The sequence below is a fragment of the Crotalus tigris genome, unplaced genomic scaffold (assembly GCF_016545835.1).
Source record: "Crotalus tigris isolate CLP2741 ecotype Arizona unplaced genomic scaffold, ASM1654583v1 scf7180000017685.4511686, whole genome shotgun sequence".
NCBI lineage: Eukaryota > Metazoa > Chordata > Lepidosauria > Squamata > Viperidae > Crotalus > Crotalus tigris.
This window is the reverse complement of record NW_024096565.1, coordinates 4297481-4317162: the sequence shown is the minus strand read 5'-3', so window position 1 is coordinate 4317162 and position 19682 is coordinate 4297481. Positions and strand designations below refer to the sequence as shown.

The window sequence follows — 19682 nt, the reverse complement described above, 5'->3', positions numbered from 1 at the left end:
AATGCTGATGCTGCTTCCTGCCATTTCATGATAAAAAAAAATGAAACATTCGTGTTCAAACTTATATTTAATTGTAACACTTCATTGTCTTCAGAAATATAGAAGGAAATTTGTAGAAAACCTTGCCCCCATCTGTCATTGCAATATTATCCTGCCTGCTGCATCTCTCTTCTCTTTTTTAAAGTTCATCTCCCAGCTGCTAAAGTTTGTCTGCTATATATTAAATAATTTCCATAAAATGCAAGTGGAAACTATGACTACTGTTTATTACCTTTCAGATTTGGAGGTTGCTCTGTGGACGAACAGTGTGTCTTGATCTTAAAGACACTTTCTGCAGTAGTTTACTTATCTACAACTTCAGAATATTTGAAAGGCGATATGGCAGTAGAAAATTTTCAGTAAGTTCATATTCTGGTTTTGTTCTCATATTTCGTAAGTTATATACTTACGTTCATTATTTGTCTATCTTTTTCCTCTTCCAGTATTTATCACAAAAGGTATTCAAAAATTCTAGGGAGCCATTTTTATATTTCCATTTAGAAAATTCATTTTTAAGTAATAGAGTAAGCAAAATGATAGTGAACCCATGCTGCCTTTATAGTTGTTGTTTTTTTTCTGTAATACAGATAGTCCTCAACACAACTAGGATCAAAATCTTGGTTGTAGAGCATAGCAGTTAAGCGAGATGTCACATAACTGCTTCATTCAACAGTTGCAATCATTAAATCATCTTGCAGGTCATTAAGCAGACAAGAGTCACAAATAAGGAACATAGGGATCCCTTGGTTGTAAGGGAGATATGGGAGCCCAGCAAGTAACTCTCCGCTCAGAGACTGAAAGTCCTCCCTATTAAAATCCAAGCAGAATTTTCAGTCCCTGAGCAGAGAGAAGCTCACACATGGCCTATAATGGACCTCTTGTGCTCTTTTCCAGCTCTCTGAGGCACCCTGCACTCCTTAGCTTACTGCATTGCCTCTCTGGTCATGGGATGAAAATCCTGCTTGGATTTGGGCTCCTTCTCGCCCTGGGGACTGGCTGCAAGAGCTCCCGGCCAAAGGATTTCAGCCTTGTGCCTGCTTGGATTTCGGCACAGAGCTCTTCAGGCAGCGGTAACTTGCAATCTTCTTTGACTTTGACCTCCTCATTGATGGTGATCACATGATCATGATGTGCTTAACAACCTGTCATAAGTGCAAACAAGTTGCTAAGCACCCAGATCGCAATCATGTGACCGTGGAGAGGTGGTGCAACAGTCAGAAGTGCTTTATACACTGTAAAGCACCCTTTCCAAGGCTGTCATTAATTTGGATTGTCATTAAGTGAACCATCATAAGTTGAGAATTACTTATCTAATGTTATACATCAGCGGTCCATAACATCTGCAGCTTGGCAGCCCGGCTATGGGATAGGGGGGAACCAGACCACGTGAGTGGCAGGCCGTGCACACCCAGGTATGCATTTCAATTTGCACAAGCAGTGGGCCAGCAGTACATGCATGCCACACAGCTCAAGTGCAAGTGAGTTGAGTTGTGCACACTTGCACTCCGGCCTGCTTCTCACGTGGCCTAGTTCTGAATAGGCCTGGGGATTGGGGGCCCCTGTTATACATATATTTCACTGTTTTTATTTGTCTGTATTATAACCATTTTGGCTCTACTGACATATATATAGTAGTATGTAGCAGCCTGAATGAATAAATGGCCATTCTATTCTAAGGCAGCAGCTGAAGATGCACTCTCTGTGTAAGTGCATGAGTATGCACTGAAGTGTAAAAATTGGGTCTTGGTTTGCTCCTGTTCTATCTTGCAGAAATCCACAAGAAGATATGTTTAGAGATCAGTGATAAAGCTCCTAGACAGCAGGAACCTGGACAGAATTCAGCTAACAGAGCAATTTGCTCTGAGGTTTTAAAAGTTACCTATATCCTCATCCAACATGTATCACTTATTTAGAGTGCTGTTTTCTTGAGAATAGACATAAATATTCAAAAGACTAGCTCTCTCATTTGTTGAACTTCACACTCTTATTTCTGATGTGTTTCTGGGTAAGAATACGTTGATACTTCCTAAAAAGTAGGAAGGCCTGTTTGTGACATTACTGTATTGTAATTGCTTCTTGTGGATTCCATGCCAGAGTATAGTGCTCTAATTTCAGGGGCTCTAGATTATTAGTATTTTCTTAGATTATTAATTATTATTATTAGGTCCTGGCCTGATGTCAAAGTTTATGCAGATACTGTACTTTGTAGCTCTCTGCATGCCTCCCTGTGACCCCCAGGTTTCCCAGAGGCCTTCTTTACAAAGCTGTGCTATGCTTATCAGTTGAAGCCAGGGCTGTAACTACTTTGTAGACTAATTCCATGTATTTGTTACAATTCATAAGCAGTACTGTTACCTTTTTCTTTAATTAGCATTAAAATACTTCAATTAGCTTTAAAGGTTTTAATTACTAGATGAAAATGGCATGTAACAAAATAATATGCTGCCACGTCACGTGACATCGCGCAATGTATCAGGACAGTTTTGCCATTGCTGACAATGGGGTGGGCGCTGCTTCCGGATGACGTGTCCGGCCCATGGGCCGGCAGTTTGACACCCCTGGTATAGATCATGGTTGTACAACATTTGGCTTACCAAGGCACATTGAGTGAAGAGGAGTTGTCTTGTCACATATAAAACATATAGTTAATGTATATAAATATATTAGGAAATAAAGGAAATAAACTTTTTTTTCTTTGTTATCTTGCGGGGCCATATTACTAGCTGTCCAGGGCCACATGCGACCTGTGGGCCATGTGTGGTGTAAATACACTGTTAAAGCTTGCAAACTACCTGGACAGTTCATTCCATTTCATTGTGAATGCTGTGGAAGAATCACAGATAGCTTACGTGTTGTATATGAAATTAATGCATAACGTATATCTGGTTGCAGAATTGTAGTTCCCAGAAAATGAAAATTGTCGTCATCAGCCATTCAGTAGTGTCTGACCCTCGGTCACTCTATGGATCAGCACTGTTCATGCCCCTCTGTCTTGCACCGCTTCCTTCAGATCCTTCATGGTCATTCCAGTGTCATCTTTTATAGTGTCTAGCCAGTAAGTGCTAGGGCAGCCCCTTCTCTTTTTTCTGATCACTCCCAGCATGATTGACTTTTCCAGTGGTTCTCAGATAATGCAGCATTAAGACTCATTGCCTAACATGACTGATTATTAGGCAAAATCAGATACAATTCCTGTAATATAAATGCTCTTATTTTATCAGTAGCCTGAACATTCAACTCTGCAGATTCAGTAAGTGAGTTCTGGATGCTGCTGCAAAACCTTTGTTTGGTAGAGTGTAGTCTAACATTGTAATCCTAATTTCTCTACATAAATATATCTTTAGATTTAGTTCTTTGGGTACAGTCCATTTTCTGTGAGCATGCTGAATGGGTAATCATCCTATTTAACATTGTATTATTTTTAATGAATGATTTTTTAGCTATAAAAGGTGGATAGTTTGTGATTATGAATTTTTTTTTTAATTTTTTTCAGTCATTTTTGTTGGGCTCCTGGATGCTATCAGTGATGTTTGATTTTGTCCTGGTAGAAGCTATTGAATATTCTTTTGGCTTCAACATCAGCAGCTTACCTTCAGGATTGTAAGTGGCTATTAAGGGACATTCATATCTTTTTGTATCTTAAATATTATTTCTAGAGCAGTGGTTCTCAACCTGTGGTCGGGACCCATTTGGGGTCGAACGACCATTTCACGGGGGTCGCCAAACAACGCAGTCCGCCATTTTTTTCCTCTTTTCCTTCGCTGTGCTATTCCCTTTTATTCTATTGGCTTTTGAAAGCCAATAGAATAGACTCTCTTGAATAGAGTCTAATTCTATTGGCTTTCAAATACCAATAGGAATTGTCCAGGCTGTCTCTGCCCTGCTGAGCCCGCCAAAAGTCCCATTCTGCAAACGGTGCTGCACCAGTTGAGTAGTCCTCGACTTACGACCGGTTGAGTAGTCCTCGACGTACGACCAGTTGGGGGTCGCGGCATTAAAAAGGTTGAGAACCACTGTTCTAGAGCTTTTGGAATGTATAAAAATGAAATGTTTAGTATTATTAATTTGGGTTGTGCGAAATTCAGCCATTCAGCAACTGAATTTTCTTTAGAACTCTGTGTTCTCTCTTTAGAATTTCAGAATGTCTGCTCTGGAGGTAGTTTAGCAGTTCTCATAAATCTCCTGAATCAAAAATAATTCAACCTTCTGGACACAACAAACCTGTTAGGGGCTCAGATCACCATTAGATTATCTAAAAATGTTTTTGGCTTGGAGGTTTTCTTTTTAGAAACTGCCAATTGCCCTCAGAATGGTAAGGTCTGGAGAAGCTTTGGCCTTATCCAGAAAAGAAAAGAAATTATCCAGAATGCTGCATTCCAAATGTGAGTTTAATATATCTATATTGCTAATGATTTGAACTTGTATGGCATATTCAGTTATAGATGTTCTGCTTTTCCTCTTCATTGTCCACATATTTATTTGTTTATCAAATTTGTAAATCTACTGGACAGTCTCTCAGATCTCCTCTCAAAGGTTATCTGATTATCTGGGACAGATTTAGGGTGAATAAAGGTACAATGGCACAGTTAATTCCAGATGCTGTTTTACCAATTAATGGATGCCTTTGGATTCAATTCTGTATCTTCATTTTTGTTTTGTTTTTATCCAGTCATGATTAGATAAACTTGAAGGCAGATTGACTGAACTATGAGTCGCCAACCAGGCTGCAAACCTTTTAGTGCATTGCTTTTTATTTTCTAGAATATTTTTATTTCATTTTATTCCACACACATACTTTACGCCCATGCACTCCTATTGGGATTTAAGAGTTAAATTCAGCACTGTGTTTAAGGCTTAATTTATTTACCTCTATAAATGTCTCTAGAGTAGTTTTCCCCAATCTGGCATCACCTATGGGTGTTGTATTACAGCTTCTTTAAATTCACAACCAGCGGACTGATTATGGCGAGGATATGGCTGTATCTGAATGACAAAAAACAGCTGATAACTTTTTTTATAGCAGTGACGGTCTGTCATGGTTCCGACAGATGAAACCCTTCAAAAGAACTTGGATGCATTGTTTACCTTAAAGAATCTTTTATTCGGGAAATAAAGTATCGGCACTACATAGTTGAACCCAAAAACTAAATTCCCCTCCCCTGGATACAAAGTAACAAAGTACAATTCCCACCTGCAATAAACAGTCATAAATCACATTCCCCAATTTGCTTGAAGCTTGGGCTTCCTCCCCAGCTCTCCAGTCCGCCAAAACGCTATCAGCTCTAGGCCCAGGGTCCTTGGGTTATTATTGTTATGATTAGCTGGACTCTCATCCCTATCCCCCCTCCCAGCATCAACTAATTTGGTGGCCAGCCCCACTGCTACTGCTGCGTTCCCAACGGTTGCGCACCTCCTGGCAGCTGTATTATCCCTGGTTGCTGCAAGGTCCCCAGCTGCTGCTGCACATTCGGGGGCTGTAGCTACCCCCAGTGCTGTTGTTGCACCGTCAGCAGCTGTTGGCTTCCCAGCTGTGGGGGTTGTGGCATTCCCCATTGCGGTAGAGGCCTTGGACTGAGCAGCTGGTAGGCACGTCGGTCTGGGCTTTGCTATTCTGGTGACGGCTCGGGCTCTTGTGTCACTGGCGGCGATCTGGGCTTCTGGAGGGGCGACAGCGATCCAGGCTCCCATTTCCGGAGCAGCGACTGGGGCTTTCCCTCTCCAAGAGGCTGGAGGCTATTGTAGGTGGCTTCGTGGACAAAGAAGCCACTTACCCTGAGCAGGTGGGGCTGGGCTTCCCCTCGGTATGAGCTGGTGGCTGCCTCGCCGATCATCATGATCGATCGCGTATAGAGAACAGGAGGGTTGTTCCCCACTTCTCATCTCTAGCTCCTCAAATCTCTCCACCAACTTCTCCACTGATTGACTACAGACTACAGACAGGTACTTCGACTCACCAAAGTCCTCAGCGATAGTTGATTTCGTGGCTCTCCATCAGTCCGGGGAACGCGACTTGTGAGAAGCCCCTCTTTGCAGCTCAATCTCGTCCGCCTTCAAAGTACTTGATTGTGGCAAGGCCATCTCGAGGTGTCTGGAGTCTCCACTGGATAAAGTCCAGTCCAACACCCAGATCAGTTGTCCCCACATCTTGGGTCTTGCCCCCATCTGGGAGACCTGAAAAGATTCCTTCTCTGCTGGCACGCTGGCCTGCACTCCCTCCTCTGAGGCAGCAGCCACTGCCGGGGTGGGTGCCCCTTCCTTTTCCATGTTAAAATCTTCCCTGAATCTTTGTCGGTCTATCCCTCAACTCTAGGGACAGCGACTGGAGCTCGGGACCCCAGAGTGGATAGGTAAAAATTGCAGTTTTGGGGTTAATGTCATGGTTCCGACAGATGAAACCATTCAAAAGAACTTTGAGGCATTGTTTACCTTAAAGAATCTTTTATTCTGGAAACTAAATCAATCTGACCATAGCTTTGAGGAGATAGCCACCTATTTTGACAAATGAAGGAACATGTAAATTATTCCCAGAAGTAATTTAAAACTCATTAGCATATTTGAAGACCTTTTCATTCTGCTTTAAGGGATGCACACTAGACTTAAATTTTATTAAAGATGAAACACTTGATTTAGAAATGTGAAATTCCCATCACCCTCCCAATACTGCAAATATTGAAATCATGTGATTTTGAACATTTTGTTGTATCGCTCTGTCTTCTTAATAAATTGTGCAACTCATAGAAATTACAAAGTTATTCTATCAAAAATAATGCTAGAATAAATAATGAAGGAAAATAGAACATATTAACATTAAAGAGACAAATGATTATGCATTTCAAGCTAGAGTAATTTCTTTTTTAAAGAAAAAACAAAAGAATAATAAAATCTTTCCTTTTTTTAAACATAATACATTTATTAGAAATTTGAGTTTATTCTAAGCTTTACTTTATGCATGTATATTATATTGCTTTACTTATTTTATATGATCTCACTGTTAATATTACTTAATGAATGCACACTACCAGATCGTATACTTTTTCTTCGAACACTTCGAAGATAATTACGATAAAGCATAACACTGATAACTCGGGCCTGAAATTGTTTAGAAACTAGGTAGTAAAGGATTATATCTAGACATGTGCTGAGATTCATCAGGAAGGTGGTAAATGCTCCCCAAGGGTTGTAACTTGCTTCTCCATTTTGGAGCATCAGAAATGTAAAACAAATGTGAAAAGGCACAAAACATAAAAGCACTTGGATAATTAGTGTTACAATGATTCTGATCGATCTTTCTTTAGCCTTTGGTTTCAGCTTGGAAGTTCTTCCACGAATTATACTATAAATAATGACTAGATAACAACCAAGCATATTAAATATGGGAATCAAGAAAAAAAAAATTAACCGAGAAAAATTTAATACATTGACTTCCTTTAGGTAGATAATATCCATCATCTTTATGCAGGTAGTGAAATTTGAAGTTTTGTCTGGATCAGAATATAAGAAAAGCAGTGGAGAAGTTGTCACAAGCGTTAAGATCCAAAGTCCTATGCAAGCCATCAGAGCTTTATTTGTGTTCTTGAGTTCCTTGGCATATTTGGGTTGAACGACAGCCAGACATCTATCAATGCTTATAAAAGCTAACAGCCATATTGCAATGCTGGGGTAAAAAATAGTGAAAGCACTAAGAATCCGGCAGAAGACATCTCCAAAGATCCAAGAGCGTTTCCCATAATAATGCATTCGAAAAGGCAAGGAGAATATAAGCAACAAGTCAAGCAACGCAACATTCATCATGTAGATAGTTATAGTTGTTTTCTTCTTGGTGGTACAGCTGAAGACCCAGAGAGCTGTAATGTTTACAACTAAGCCAATTGTAAAAATGAAGCTGTAGAAGACGAGTGATGAAATTCGGTATTCCTCAGGATAGCTATTTTCAACCATTGTAATTAGACTTTGATTGTAGTTATTCATAACTTTTTAATATGTTATCTAAAAATAAATTAGAGAAAGATCAAGTTTAGTTACTGGTTAGAATGGTTTTGCATTGTAAGGATCACTGAGAATCAGACAATTCCACTACATGCTGTACAGAAGGTACATTAGAAAAATTTAGTGAATTAATCTTCAAAAACATGATTCTCGGTATTATGTTAAATTGAGAACTAACCAAGCAGTTAGTGTAGTTTATATGGGCCTGAGGTTTGAGTTTGCTATAAAAGAATACCAGCAAGTTTTATTTTATTTATTTATTTGTTAAATTGCTGCCCATCTTGCCATGAGGCTACTCTGAACAGCTTACAACAATAAAATGGAAAAAAGATTAAAAATATAAATGTAACAATAGCAAAGGAATAAACAATACAAATAAAAAATGAAAGTACAATAATATGAAATTAAAAAGATGGACGGAGAAGGAGCAGGAAGCACAGGATAGGAGAGTGGGGAGAAACCTCATCCAGGGGGCAGGATGTTCCAGAATGCCAGGGCTACAGCAGAGAAGACTGTTCTTCTGAAACTTCTCTGTTGTTCCTTGACTGATGGGGTCCTCAGCAGGCCTCCTCTGCTGGCACAAGTAGGGCGGGGTTGTCTTATCAGGACGAGATGGTTCATCAAGTAGTCTGGGCCTATGCCATGGGAGGGCTTTAAAGGTCATAATCAGCACGTTGAACTGTACCTGGAAGCAAACAAGCAGCCAATGCAGTTTGCGAAGCAGTGGTGTAATATGGGTCATTCTATGGGCCTCCAAAGACTTCTTGTACTGCCACATTTTGTACCAGTGAAAGCTTCCATGTAGCCCCACATAAAGTGCATTGCAATAATTTAGACAAGATGACTAGGGCTTGAGTGACTGAGGGCAGGTAGTCCTAATTCATGGAAGGCTGCAACTGGTGTACAAACCAAAGCTGTGCAAAGGCTCCCCTAGTCACAACTACTCACCTGATCTTCAAGCAGGAGTCGCGAGTCCAAAAGAATCCCTAAGTGAATAGAGTAGTGCAACCCTGTCCTGAACTAAGGATGACAAACACTCAGATCCTGAGGCTCCATGCACCCAAAGCCATTCAGTCTTACTAGGGTTGAGTTGTAGCCTATTGTCCCCCATCCAGGCCCCTGCAGCTTCCAGACATCATGAGAGAGTAGCAACAGCATCACTCAGGCCACAAGATGTGGAGATGTATAGTTGAGGATCATCAGCATATTGATGATATCTCAATCCATGGTGATGAATGATCTCACACAGCAGCTTCATATAGATGTTAAACAAGAGTGGAGAGAGTACCGAGCCCTGTGATGCACCTTAAGAGAATAGCCAGGGGCTGGATCTCTCATTCCCTGTCAACACTGATTGGGAGTGACTTTGGAGAAAGGAGCTAAACCAGCACAGAACTATGCCATCCAGTCCTAAGCTCCATAGTTGGCCCAAAAGGATACCATGGTTGATGGTATTGAAGGCTGCTGAGAGGTCTCTGTCTCATAGCCGGGCCTGAAACCTGGCTAAAAGGGATCTAGGAAATCTGTATCATTCAGCATCTTGTGAAGCTCCAAGCAAGCACCTTTTCTACCACCTTCCCTAAAAAGGGGAAATGGGAAACTGGATGAAAATTGTCCAGGCAGGTGGGATCGAGACTTAGGACCAACAGGATCAAACCATTCCCAGATTACAGAGCAAAACCTTTCCCCAGGTATTTCACAAGGACCTGCACTACACTTGGAATCCAACTGGGAACGAAACTAAGTGATTTTACTGTTTATAACACACACCCACTGCCATACTACATCTTCCAGGCAGAAATGAACTATTTAGGCAATCTAATAGAAAATCCGAGAACTTCTAAAAAGGTAGTAGAAAGTAGGAAGCCATAGTTGAAGAAGTTCAACACCTTTGGTTCAAGAACTCTGTGTGTGTGTGTGTGGGTTTGTGTGTGTGCACGCGTGCGCGCGCGCCAATTTTGCATTTTTAAATTTTTATTGCTATGTGATATAACAGACTGATGGCCTTTTTCTAAGCAGGCTGGTTTATTTCAGTTGTCAACGCTGTAAACATTGGATGTTCTAGCTCTGACAACTGATGAAATTGCAGCCATCTTCTCTTTTCTTTTAACATGCTTTTCCTGGTAGTTAGAAATCAGGTACAGAAGGAGGGGGTTGGGATGAAAGCTCAAGCTCAGCTAGCCATAACAATAACACTGCTTTGTGGAAACCCAAGGATGAGCTGATAACGTTTTGGTGGGCTGAGGAGCTGGGAAGACAGCCTGCATTTTAGGCTAACTGGAGAATGTGAAAGGCTGAGCGCCAATGAAGTGAGGCCTTTGAACTATGGTGCTGGAGAAGACTCCTGCGAGTCCCCTGGACTGCAAGGCGATCAAACCGGTCAGTTCTAGAGGAGATCAACCCTGATTGCTCTTTAGAAGGCCAGATCCTGAAATTGAAACTCAAATACTTTGGCCACCTAATGAGAAAGAAGGACTCACTGGAGAAGAGCCTAATGCTGGGAAAGATAGAGGGCCATAGAAAAAGGGGACGACAGAGAATGAGGTGGCTAGATGGAGTCACTGAAGCAATAGGCGTGAGCTTAAATGGACTCCAGAAGATGGTAAAGGACAGGAAGGCCTGGAGGAACGTTGTCCATGGGGTCGTGATGGGTCAGACACGACTTCGCAACTAACAACAACATTGGGGGTGGGAGTTGCACTTTGTTACTTTGTATCCGGGGAAAGGGAATTTAGTTTTTTGGTTTAATTATGTAGTGCCGATACTTTGTTTCCTGAATAAAATGTTCTTTGAAGAAGAATTTTGCCTTGAAGTTCTTTTGATGGGTTTCATCTATCGGAACCATGACATCAATCTCTTTCATAATTGAAATTGCTATATTGGCTCTTGTTTTCACTGTCTACAAGACATAGAACTGAGAGAATTAACTTTCATAGATCTATCTAAGGTGGGTTTTCTTAGAGAAGATGAAAATCTTATTAAGCAACTGAAGGATCAAAGACAAACCCACATTAAGAGAATTTATGGGGTTTTAGTTGAATTGGACTCAGAAACGGAACTAATTAAAGATTGTATGATTAGATGGGCGCAGAACTTTGGTGAGCCAGTTTCATTGGACACCTGGGAAACTATTTGGGTGAGAAATGTCAAATTTACTCAAGCACAGAATTTAAGGGAGAATTTTTATAAAATGTTTTATAGATGGCACCTTGATCCACAAAAAATGTCTTACATGTACCCTGACGTGCAACCTAAATGCTGGAGATGTGGTTATAAGGAGGCCTCCTATTATCATATTTGGTGGTCATGCAGAGAGATAAAAGCACTTTGGATCAAAATATGGGGAATATCCAGAGAATTTTTAGAAGGAGGGTAAAATTTACTCCGCAATTATTTTTGTTAGGTATTGTTACAGATTGTGATACAAAGGAGGTTGTATTGATGTTAAATTTGATCACAGCCGCGAGGCTGTTAGTTGGACAATATTGGAAGAAGGAATCTTTGCCTACATTGCAGGAATGGTTTTTTAAAGTAGCTTATCTGGCGGAAATGGCAAAGATTTCGGCTTTCTTAAAGCAACAAACGCAAGAAAAGTTTTTTGCTATCTGGGACAAATGGATAAAATTTATACAATTTAGATTGGGTATACAAAAATATCATATAGCTTTTTCATAAGTTTTATTTTTATATATATTATAGATATTTTTTTATATATATAAATATAAAGTTTTTAATTTAATTTTTATTTTTTTTTTTATTTCTTAAGCCTATATTCTGCTCTGGGAAGCTCAGGGGGGGGGAAGGGAGGGTTTTTGGGAGGGGTGTGGGGTGGGGTTTTTTTTTTTTATATATGTATTGTTTAATTTTTTTTTCTTTTGTATATGTTGTTTTTTGTTCTGTATTGTTCTTGTTTTTCTTGTAAAATTTATAAAACTTTTAATAAAAATAAAAAAAAAAACAAAAAAAAAAATAAAAAAAAAAGACATAGAACTGAGAGAATTAACTTTCATAGATCTATCATCCACCTTTGCCTTCTATCTAGGCCTTAAATAGGAGCTATATATCTATTTTTTATAGTTACAGTATGCTATCTTAGCACTATATATTTAATCTGCTCCTTTTTAAAAAAAAAAGTATTAAGGTGACAATTACCAATTTTAGCCTTTTGAAACATTTCATAGGGTCCAGTCCCCAACATGACTTAGTAGATGGAGAGTTCTGTCTTATTCTTTTACAAAATATTTTAAAAAAATAATTATTAAGATAAGAACAATCAATTATAACATATGCTGGACTGATACATTTACAGCATCTACTTTTTGTTTTTAGAAGCATTTGAATAGGCAACTGAAATTGTACAATAACGTAGACAATTCAAAAGAAGAATGCATTATATCAATTACTATTTAAGTGTTCTGGCATAATTAGTCATGTTGCATTTACCATAAGCAAGTATAACTAAGAAATTACTTTCTTTGGGTTGAATCAATTTTGGCCTAATCTGGCGTTCTTGACAAGAATCCCAGAACCAAGTGCATTTGCTGGTTCACTAGAAACAGGGCAATTAACCTGTCTTAATCTGTCTTTCAGTTTTTATATTGTCGCAACCAAAATTGGATATAATATTCCAAGTGTGGTCTTACCACAACGTTATAAGGCCATGCTTGGAATATTGCATCCCGTTTTGGTTGCCATGATATAAAAAAGTTGTTGAGATTCTAGAAAGCGTACAGAGAAGAGCAACAAAGATGATTAGGGGACTGGAGGCTAAAGCATACGAAAGAATTAAGTATGTCTAGTTTAATAAAAAGAAGGACCAGGAGTGACATAACAGTGTTTCAATATCTAAGAGGCTGCCACAAAGAAGAGGGAATCAATCTATTCTCCAAAGGATCTGAAGGCAGGACAAGAAGCAATAGATGGAAACTAATCAAGGAGAGAAACAATCTAGAACTAAGGAGAAATTTTCTAACAGTGAGAACAATTAACCAGTGAAATGGCTTGCCTTCAGAAGTTGTGGGTGCTCCAACACTGGAGGCTTTTAAGAAGTGATTGAACATCCATTTGTCTGAAATGGTATAGAGTTTCCTTCCTGAGCAGGGAATTGGACTAGAAGACCTCCAAGATCCCTTCCAACTCTTTTATTCTGTTAGTGCTCTAGAAAAAGTGCTCAGCTTTTCTAATTAATAATATCGCCTAAAAAATCTCTGCAATTGTTAAATACAAGCAATTTGATATATTAAATATTAGTCAATTATCCATAAATAGCTCCCTTTCTGAAGATCTAGGGATTACTTTTATCAGCTCGTTTTCTTTCATGTAAATGACTCTTGGTAAAGATTAATCTTATCTCCTCTAACTCTAAAATAATTAACTAAGACAAATGATGTTGTGAAGATGGAGGGTATTTGAATTTAAAATGATGCAAATTCATCGGGTAACATGGTTTGAAAGAGGAAGTGGTCAGTCATGTCGAAAGAGAAGCTGTGCTTCCCTTGCTCTTGCAGGTGGGTCACAGGTATTTGCTGCTTTATATCTGCACTAACTCACCTTCCCCTTGGCTTTTGTGGATGAAATAGAAAAGAGTTTACTCTTTCTTCATCATTCCTGTGTTTCCACTGCTCAGAGAGTAAAATATGTGTTGTTTTTGAACACGGCCACTTTCTACTCTTACAAAGGTTACGGCCAGATCTGTTAGGTGCTGCCATTCCACTTTATCATGATTAAACTTGAAAGTGGGGCAATGACCATTTCAGAAAGCTCTGAATGATGAAGCACAGCAAGACTATTAAAAGGACAAAGAGAAATAGAAATTAATTACCTTCTCTTACTATACTCAATTTTAAAAGATTTGCAGCGATCACAAAAATAGCTACTGTACTACAGTCTTTATTCCAATTTAGAAACTGTTGAAATTCCACTGTGTATGGTATAGTAGCCAACTTCTCCTCTAATAGCTTCCAAAAGTATTGTGTCCTCTCCTGTAAGAATGGTCCTATAAAGCTTTACTCTACATTTTCTGGATGAGATCCTTACTCACTATTAGTGGCTATGTAGATTAGTATTCGTTGGCTTATTTTAATGGATCTTAGGTTACACAAGAAGATCCTGTTCATATGACATGCTTGCATACACTTGTTTATAGAACTATGGACTTAACATGCAGTTTTCTGGATTATCATAATTCAGTATCTAAATGATTTGCACAACAGCCTAAATTGAGATTTTCTGGTATGTGGTTCATGTATTCTGTGAACTTAGCCAGCACAGTAGGAATCTCCACTGCTTTGGATTCAATTCCAGAGTCTACAGGGCATATAAAAGAAATAGTTGCTATAATGAAATACAAACAGCTACTTTCACATCCTTCAAAACACCTTTTTGAAATCAGATCAAAAATACTATAAAGGGCTGTTGTGCAAATCCTGCAGTATGTTATGTGAATATAATTTGTGGTTGGCTGAACAGACTTGGAGGTTGTTAGTAATTTTCACTGGCTGAGATGGTGAAAGAAAGTGATAGTGAAGCTATTCATCCACTGTTGGGTTCTTACAAAGTGCTGGCTATATTTGCAGGAATGCTAAATCAAGATTAATTGTTCCTTGATTTGCTGAATAAATACAAATTTAACTATGAAGGAATTATTAAGAATTGAACAAATAAAATAAAACCATTATTTGAAGAGTTTTGAAGTAAGACAAATGGATATAAAGAAAACTAATGTAATGGATCTTCAAATATTTATTAGAGTTTTATCCTGTCTTTATTTTTTTTATAAATAACTCAAAGTGATGAACATATTTAGTACTCTTTCCTCCTCCTATTTTTCTCACAACAAATCCTGGATGGTGTATTGGCCTGATTCAGCTTCCATTCTGAATCAAATATTCTGCATTGTATGGAAATGTCAAAATCTCATCTGCTATCCTTACATTTTTAGGAATATCTAAAATGGTACTCATGTATGCATCCTTACATGTGTATTACATATACCCATGTAAGAAATAGCTGTATTTTCCCTTTTCAACCCATTAGTAATTTTCAGCTTGTGTACTGGTACCAGTACCTATTTATTTAAACAGATAAGTGGATTTATTTTAGTTTATTTGTACCTCACATATTCATTACTTCAGCTGTTGTTTACTTCATCTTGATGGGTTTATAAAAACCACAGGGATTTTTTGGCTTGCATACAGTTTTAAAAGATAACATTCATTTGATATATAATTCTGTAATAAAGTCTTTAGTAATGTTCCATTAATTTGAAAACATAATTCAAGTTTAAAATTTGAAAATACATGTGTGCATATATGCTAATGCATTAAATAGTTTTCTTACCTTTAGCTTTTCAGTGATGTCTTTCATCAACCCAGGCAAAAGATTTGTTTTTGTCTTAAGACCTGTGATCTAAAATAGAAACTTTTTATAATCAGGAAGTGTCATAGTGCAACTAGATTCTCAATTGGTTCTACAGGTTTTTTTGGCTGTGTGTAAAATTTGTTGCATGAACAAATTACAGTATATATCTCATATGTTAGCTGACAAAATGTTTCTGTAAGTGTAACATCTTCTTCAACTAACATAAAGTGTATGTATGCTGAAATATTATAAAGAAATAAGTGTTGCATTTGCTATATTTATATAAACAATTTATATGATGACCATAGAATATCTGATATAAAATTGTCCTTAATTCTTTGCTTCTGTTCAAACTTAATTTAAGTGTAATCTTAAATGAAACTAAACTGAATACCGAGGAATTGCCATCCATTTTCTTCCTGTTTTAATATACAATATATAAATAAATTCAGTTTAATTTATAAATTATTGTCTAATGTATAGAAATCTTATTAGGGTTAGTGACTGGCGAAACAAAACAATAATAAAAGATAGAGAATTTCAAAAGGAACAAAATGAATTTTATATTAATAGAATTCTAAAATTTAAGAGAGTTAATTCCTGCATAAATCAGTGATAATTGAAGGAACCTTTGCAACTCTTCTAGACATATCAGGATTGCTGTCTGTCAATAGGAAGTAAGTGAACTGATCCCCATAATTTGCCAAAAAAAAAAAAGTTCCATGTATGAGTGTAATTGTAATAACGGATCCTATAGAATAATGTCTTTGGAGATTCTCACTCATTTAGGTCATGGTTGTCCCAAAGGTGCTTTTTTGAAAAGCAACTGGACTCTTCTTTCCTTTGCTTCTCATCCAAGAACAGAACTGAAGGAGCTTCTTGAGCGAGAAGCAAAATATCTTCAATTTCATATTCTACAGGAGAAGGCAATACAGTACTAAACCATTCCTGTATTTTACTGAGAAAACCGCATGCACAGGCAACATAAAGTAATTTATCCTATGGTATGCCTATAGAGATTATGGGCCTCTCTTGCAGAATCTTTTTTGATCTGCCAATAACCAGATTAACCTAGGCTCAATAGACAAAAAGCACTGGAAACTTGGAAATAGGGTGAATATCTCCCTTCAGTGGCTGGGGGATACTTTTATTTTACAAAAAGAAAGCTCATAAAAAAAGGAAAGAATAAAAAAGAACGGTAAATTATAAATATCTTAAACTAGTTCTAGTTACTTTCTAGTTCTAAACTAGAAATTAATCTTAATAAAAATGTATATTAATCTGTTTTCTAGAGGTTCAGTATTTAAAGTCCAATTTCACTATATTTTTACATCTTTCTATTCTATATTTAATACATTTGTCATTCCCATTTTCCACCCCGAGCAACACATCTTGTTCCTATGAGCTGTTATTTTCAGTCTGAACCTGAGACCAAACCCAATTAAATTTCTTTGTTAAAGGTTGCAGCCTAAACTCAGATAAGATAAGATAAGATAAACTTTATTGTCATTTTTTTACTGTGGGCACAACGGCACACATCAAAAATGAAATTTAGTTGCCCGCTCTCAAAGTGAAACATATACATGACACATATCTAAACATACTATATACAACATATGTACAGACCCACACCCCTACATATACTATATAAATAAAAATGTAAATGTTCGTTTGTTGAAAATCTTAAATCTCCGAAAGTTCTTCACCGATTGCTTTGAAATTTTGACACAATGTTGCATTCGAATACGCGCGTGTTTTTATATACCTATATTATATAGATGTCACACCTGTGGCAGGTTAAAAACATGCTTTTTTTCAAAAACAGCGCCATCTGTTGGACGTAAAAGCAACACACGCTCGTGCGCTTTCTCTTTTCTTTCTTTTCCATTTAACCAGACTGAGCCACAGCAACGCGTGGCCAGGTACAGCTAGTAATAAATAAATATTAAATACTGTCCATCTTGAATATATAACGGATGGAGGAAGCTTGAGAGTTTGCAAGGTTAATGCTGTTTGGAATGAAACTATGGCTGAATCTGGATGTTCTGCTTCGGATACCATGAAGCCTCCTCCCAGAAAGAAACAGGGAAAATAGGTTGTGAAGAGGATGTGTAGTGTCCCAGATAATCTTACGGACCCTGCTCAAGCAACGCTTCTGTGCTATGTCCTGGATGGGAGGGAGGGAACTGCCAATGATCTTTTCGGCCATCCTCATCACTCTCTTCCTATCTGAAGTAGTGATGCTTCCAAACCAGACTGTTATGCTGTATGACAAGATGCTCTCAATTGTCCCCCTGTAGAAAGTGGTAAAGATAGGAGAAGGAAGATGTGCTTTTCTCATGCGACGTAGAAAATGCAGGCGCTGCTGTGCCCTCTTCACCAGTGAGTCGCTGTTGAGCGACCAAGCCAGCCTACTTGTTAGCTGCACACTCAGGAATTTGATGCTGGTAACCATCTCCACAGATGAATCATTAATGCACAGAGAAATGTTGCTGTGCCTGTCTTTTCTGAAATCGACAATGATCTCTTTGTTTTTTCCGGTATTTAAAACTAGGCTGTTTTCCTTGCACCAGTTAACTGTCATATTAAGAGGCTGCTGGCACAATTATTATTCGGTCATGCATTGCATTATACCCAAATACTTTCTTCATTTTATTCTCCTGACTTTGAAAACAACATTGTTCCTTTTCTGTTTTTTTGTATCCTGAGCAGTAATCGGTTGATCTTGTACTATAAATATCAAATTCCAGTCCATTTCAATTTACTGATATCTAAGATATCAGTATATAGTTGATTCATTACATCTTTCACTGTGTTGAGCTTTCCATGTTCATGCTTCTTACATTTCCTGTTCCCATTGATTCTATCTTTGCAGATTTGGCTTTTCTTTTCCTGCATGGCAACATTAGTAACTGGATGCCCAGCATGCTTCATTTAGCCACATCAAAAATGCCATTAGTACTTTGAAAGATCCTCAGTTCTTCCTCAGTAGCATCTTGAATACCGTCCAACCTGAGAAGCTGTGAAAAGCCTGACACATTGTAAGCACTTGTGCTCCTTTCTCCCCCTCCTATCTTTGCTCTCCCCCTATCATCTCAACAACCCAGCTTCCAATCAAAGAGCAGCATTGCGCAAGAAGCGGGGACACAAAATGGCTGCACCTACAGGCTGAAGAGAGCCAAGGCTGTAAAACAAAATGCTAAAACAACAACAAAAAGTAAATAACATAGTTGGAAATAGTAAGGATGAAAACATGGCTGGACTGTATGACCTACAAAACCAATATGAAGCAGGAGAATAATTGTTGATGTTTGCCAATTCTGTGATTTCTTCATTGCCAATGTGTTCATCAAACAACATCTGTATACATGGGTATCACCAGGTGGAGCACACAGAAATTAAAAATAAAACCTCCACGCCAGACTTTACAAGACAAAATTTTTAAAACATGAGTACAGGTTGCCCCAGCATGTAAAGTTAAAAAAAACGTAAGCCCCTCCTATTCCCAGCTACATGTTTTATTTACTTTACCATCCAGGTACAACAGAAATCCAAAATCTTTACCAGACTCTGCCCTTTTCAAAGAAAAAGTAATCTCATCTAGAATAAGTTGTACAAGTAGTTCTTTCTTAATGGCCCTAATTGTTGTTAAATAAGACAAATGTTAAATGAATTTTGTTCCATTTATGATCTTTTTTGCCACAATTGTTAAGCGAATCATTGCAGTTGTTAAGTGAATCATGAGGTCATTAAGCAAATCTTGCTTCCCTCACTGAATTTGCTTGTCAGGAGCTGGCTGAGAAGGTTACAAATGGTGATCACATGACCCTAGGACACTGCAACTGTCATAAATACATGCCAGCTGCCAAGCACTCAAATTTTGATCACATGACTGTGGGGATGCTGCAAGAGTTGTAAGTGGGAAAACCAGTCTTAAATCACTTTTTTCAGTGCCGTGTAACTTTGAACAATCACTAAACGAATAGTTGTAAGTCAAGGACTATCTCTACATAGCCAAAATTAGATCTGAATCTGATCTGCATGATCAATTTCAGTTAAATGTGGAGTTGCACTTTGTGGGAAAACAAAGATTGGACCCTGGAAAATTCAGAATATTGAGATCTCAATTGGCTTTTTTATGCAGATACTGGATCATTCAACCAAATGATAGCTTAAATTAATTTATATATCATGTATTAATTTAAGCTATTGTTTGGTTTGCTTGATCTTGATGCAGTGAGTTGTATACAGAAAGCAGAAAGCAAGCCATGTCTCAGTGTGATTTGTGACTATTGTTA

At 38.0% G+C, this 19682-nt stretch overlaps 2 protein-coding genes across 7 annotated transcripts in view; one reads left to right on the top strand and one right to left on the bottom strand.

Moving 5' to 3' along the window:
• The window catches only part of UBAC2 (UBA domain containing 2), a 129112-nt gene that overhangs the window by 45020 nt on the left and 64410 nt on the right, over positions 1–19682 (top strand). For all 6 annotated transcript variants that reach the window (XM_039337785.1, XM_039337789.1, XM_039337784.1 and 3 more), the window contains 2 exons: positions 279–398; positions 3533–3639. In XM_039337785.1, coding sequence (XP_039193719.1) covers positions 279–398; positions 3533–3639 — 227 coding nt within the window. The remainder of the gene's footprint in view (positions 1–278; positions 399–3532; positions 3640–19682) is intronic.
• GPR18 (G protein-coupled receptor 18) lies at positions 5184–10421 on the bottom strand. Its single transcript, XM_039337793.1, has one exon. It carries the CDS (start codon positions 8005–8007, stop codon positions 7015–7017), a length of 993 nt encoding a protein of 330 aa, XP_039193727.1. The 5' UTR covers positions 8008–10421; the 3' UTR covers positions 5184–7014.

Bases quoted from the DNA above. Each gene is read 5' to 3' on its own strand.
- GPR18 (XM_039337793.1), bottom strand. From the start codon at position 8,007: ATGAATAACTACAATCAAAGTCTAATTACAATGGTTGAAAATAGCTAT.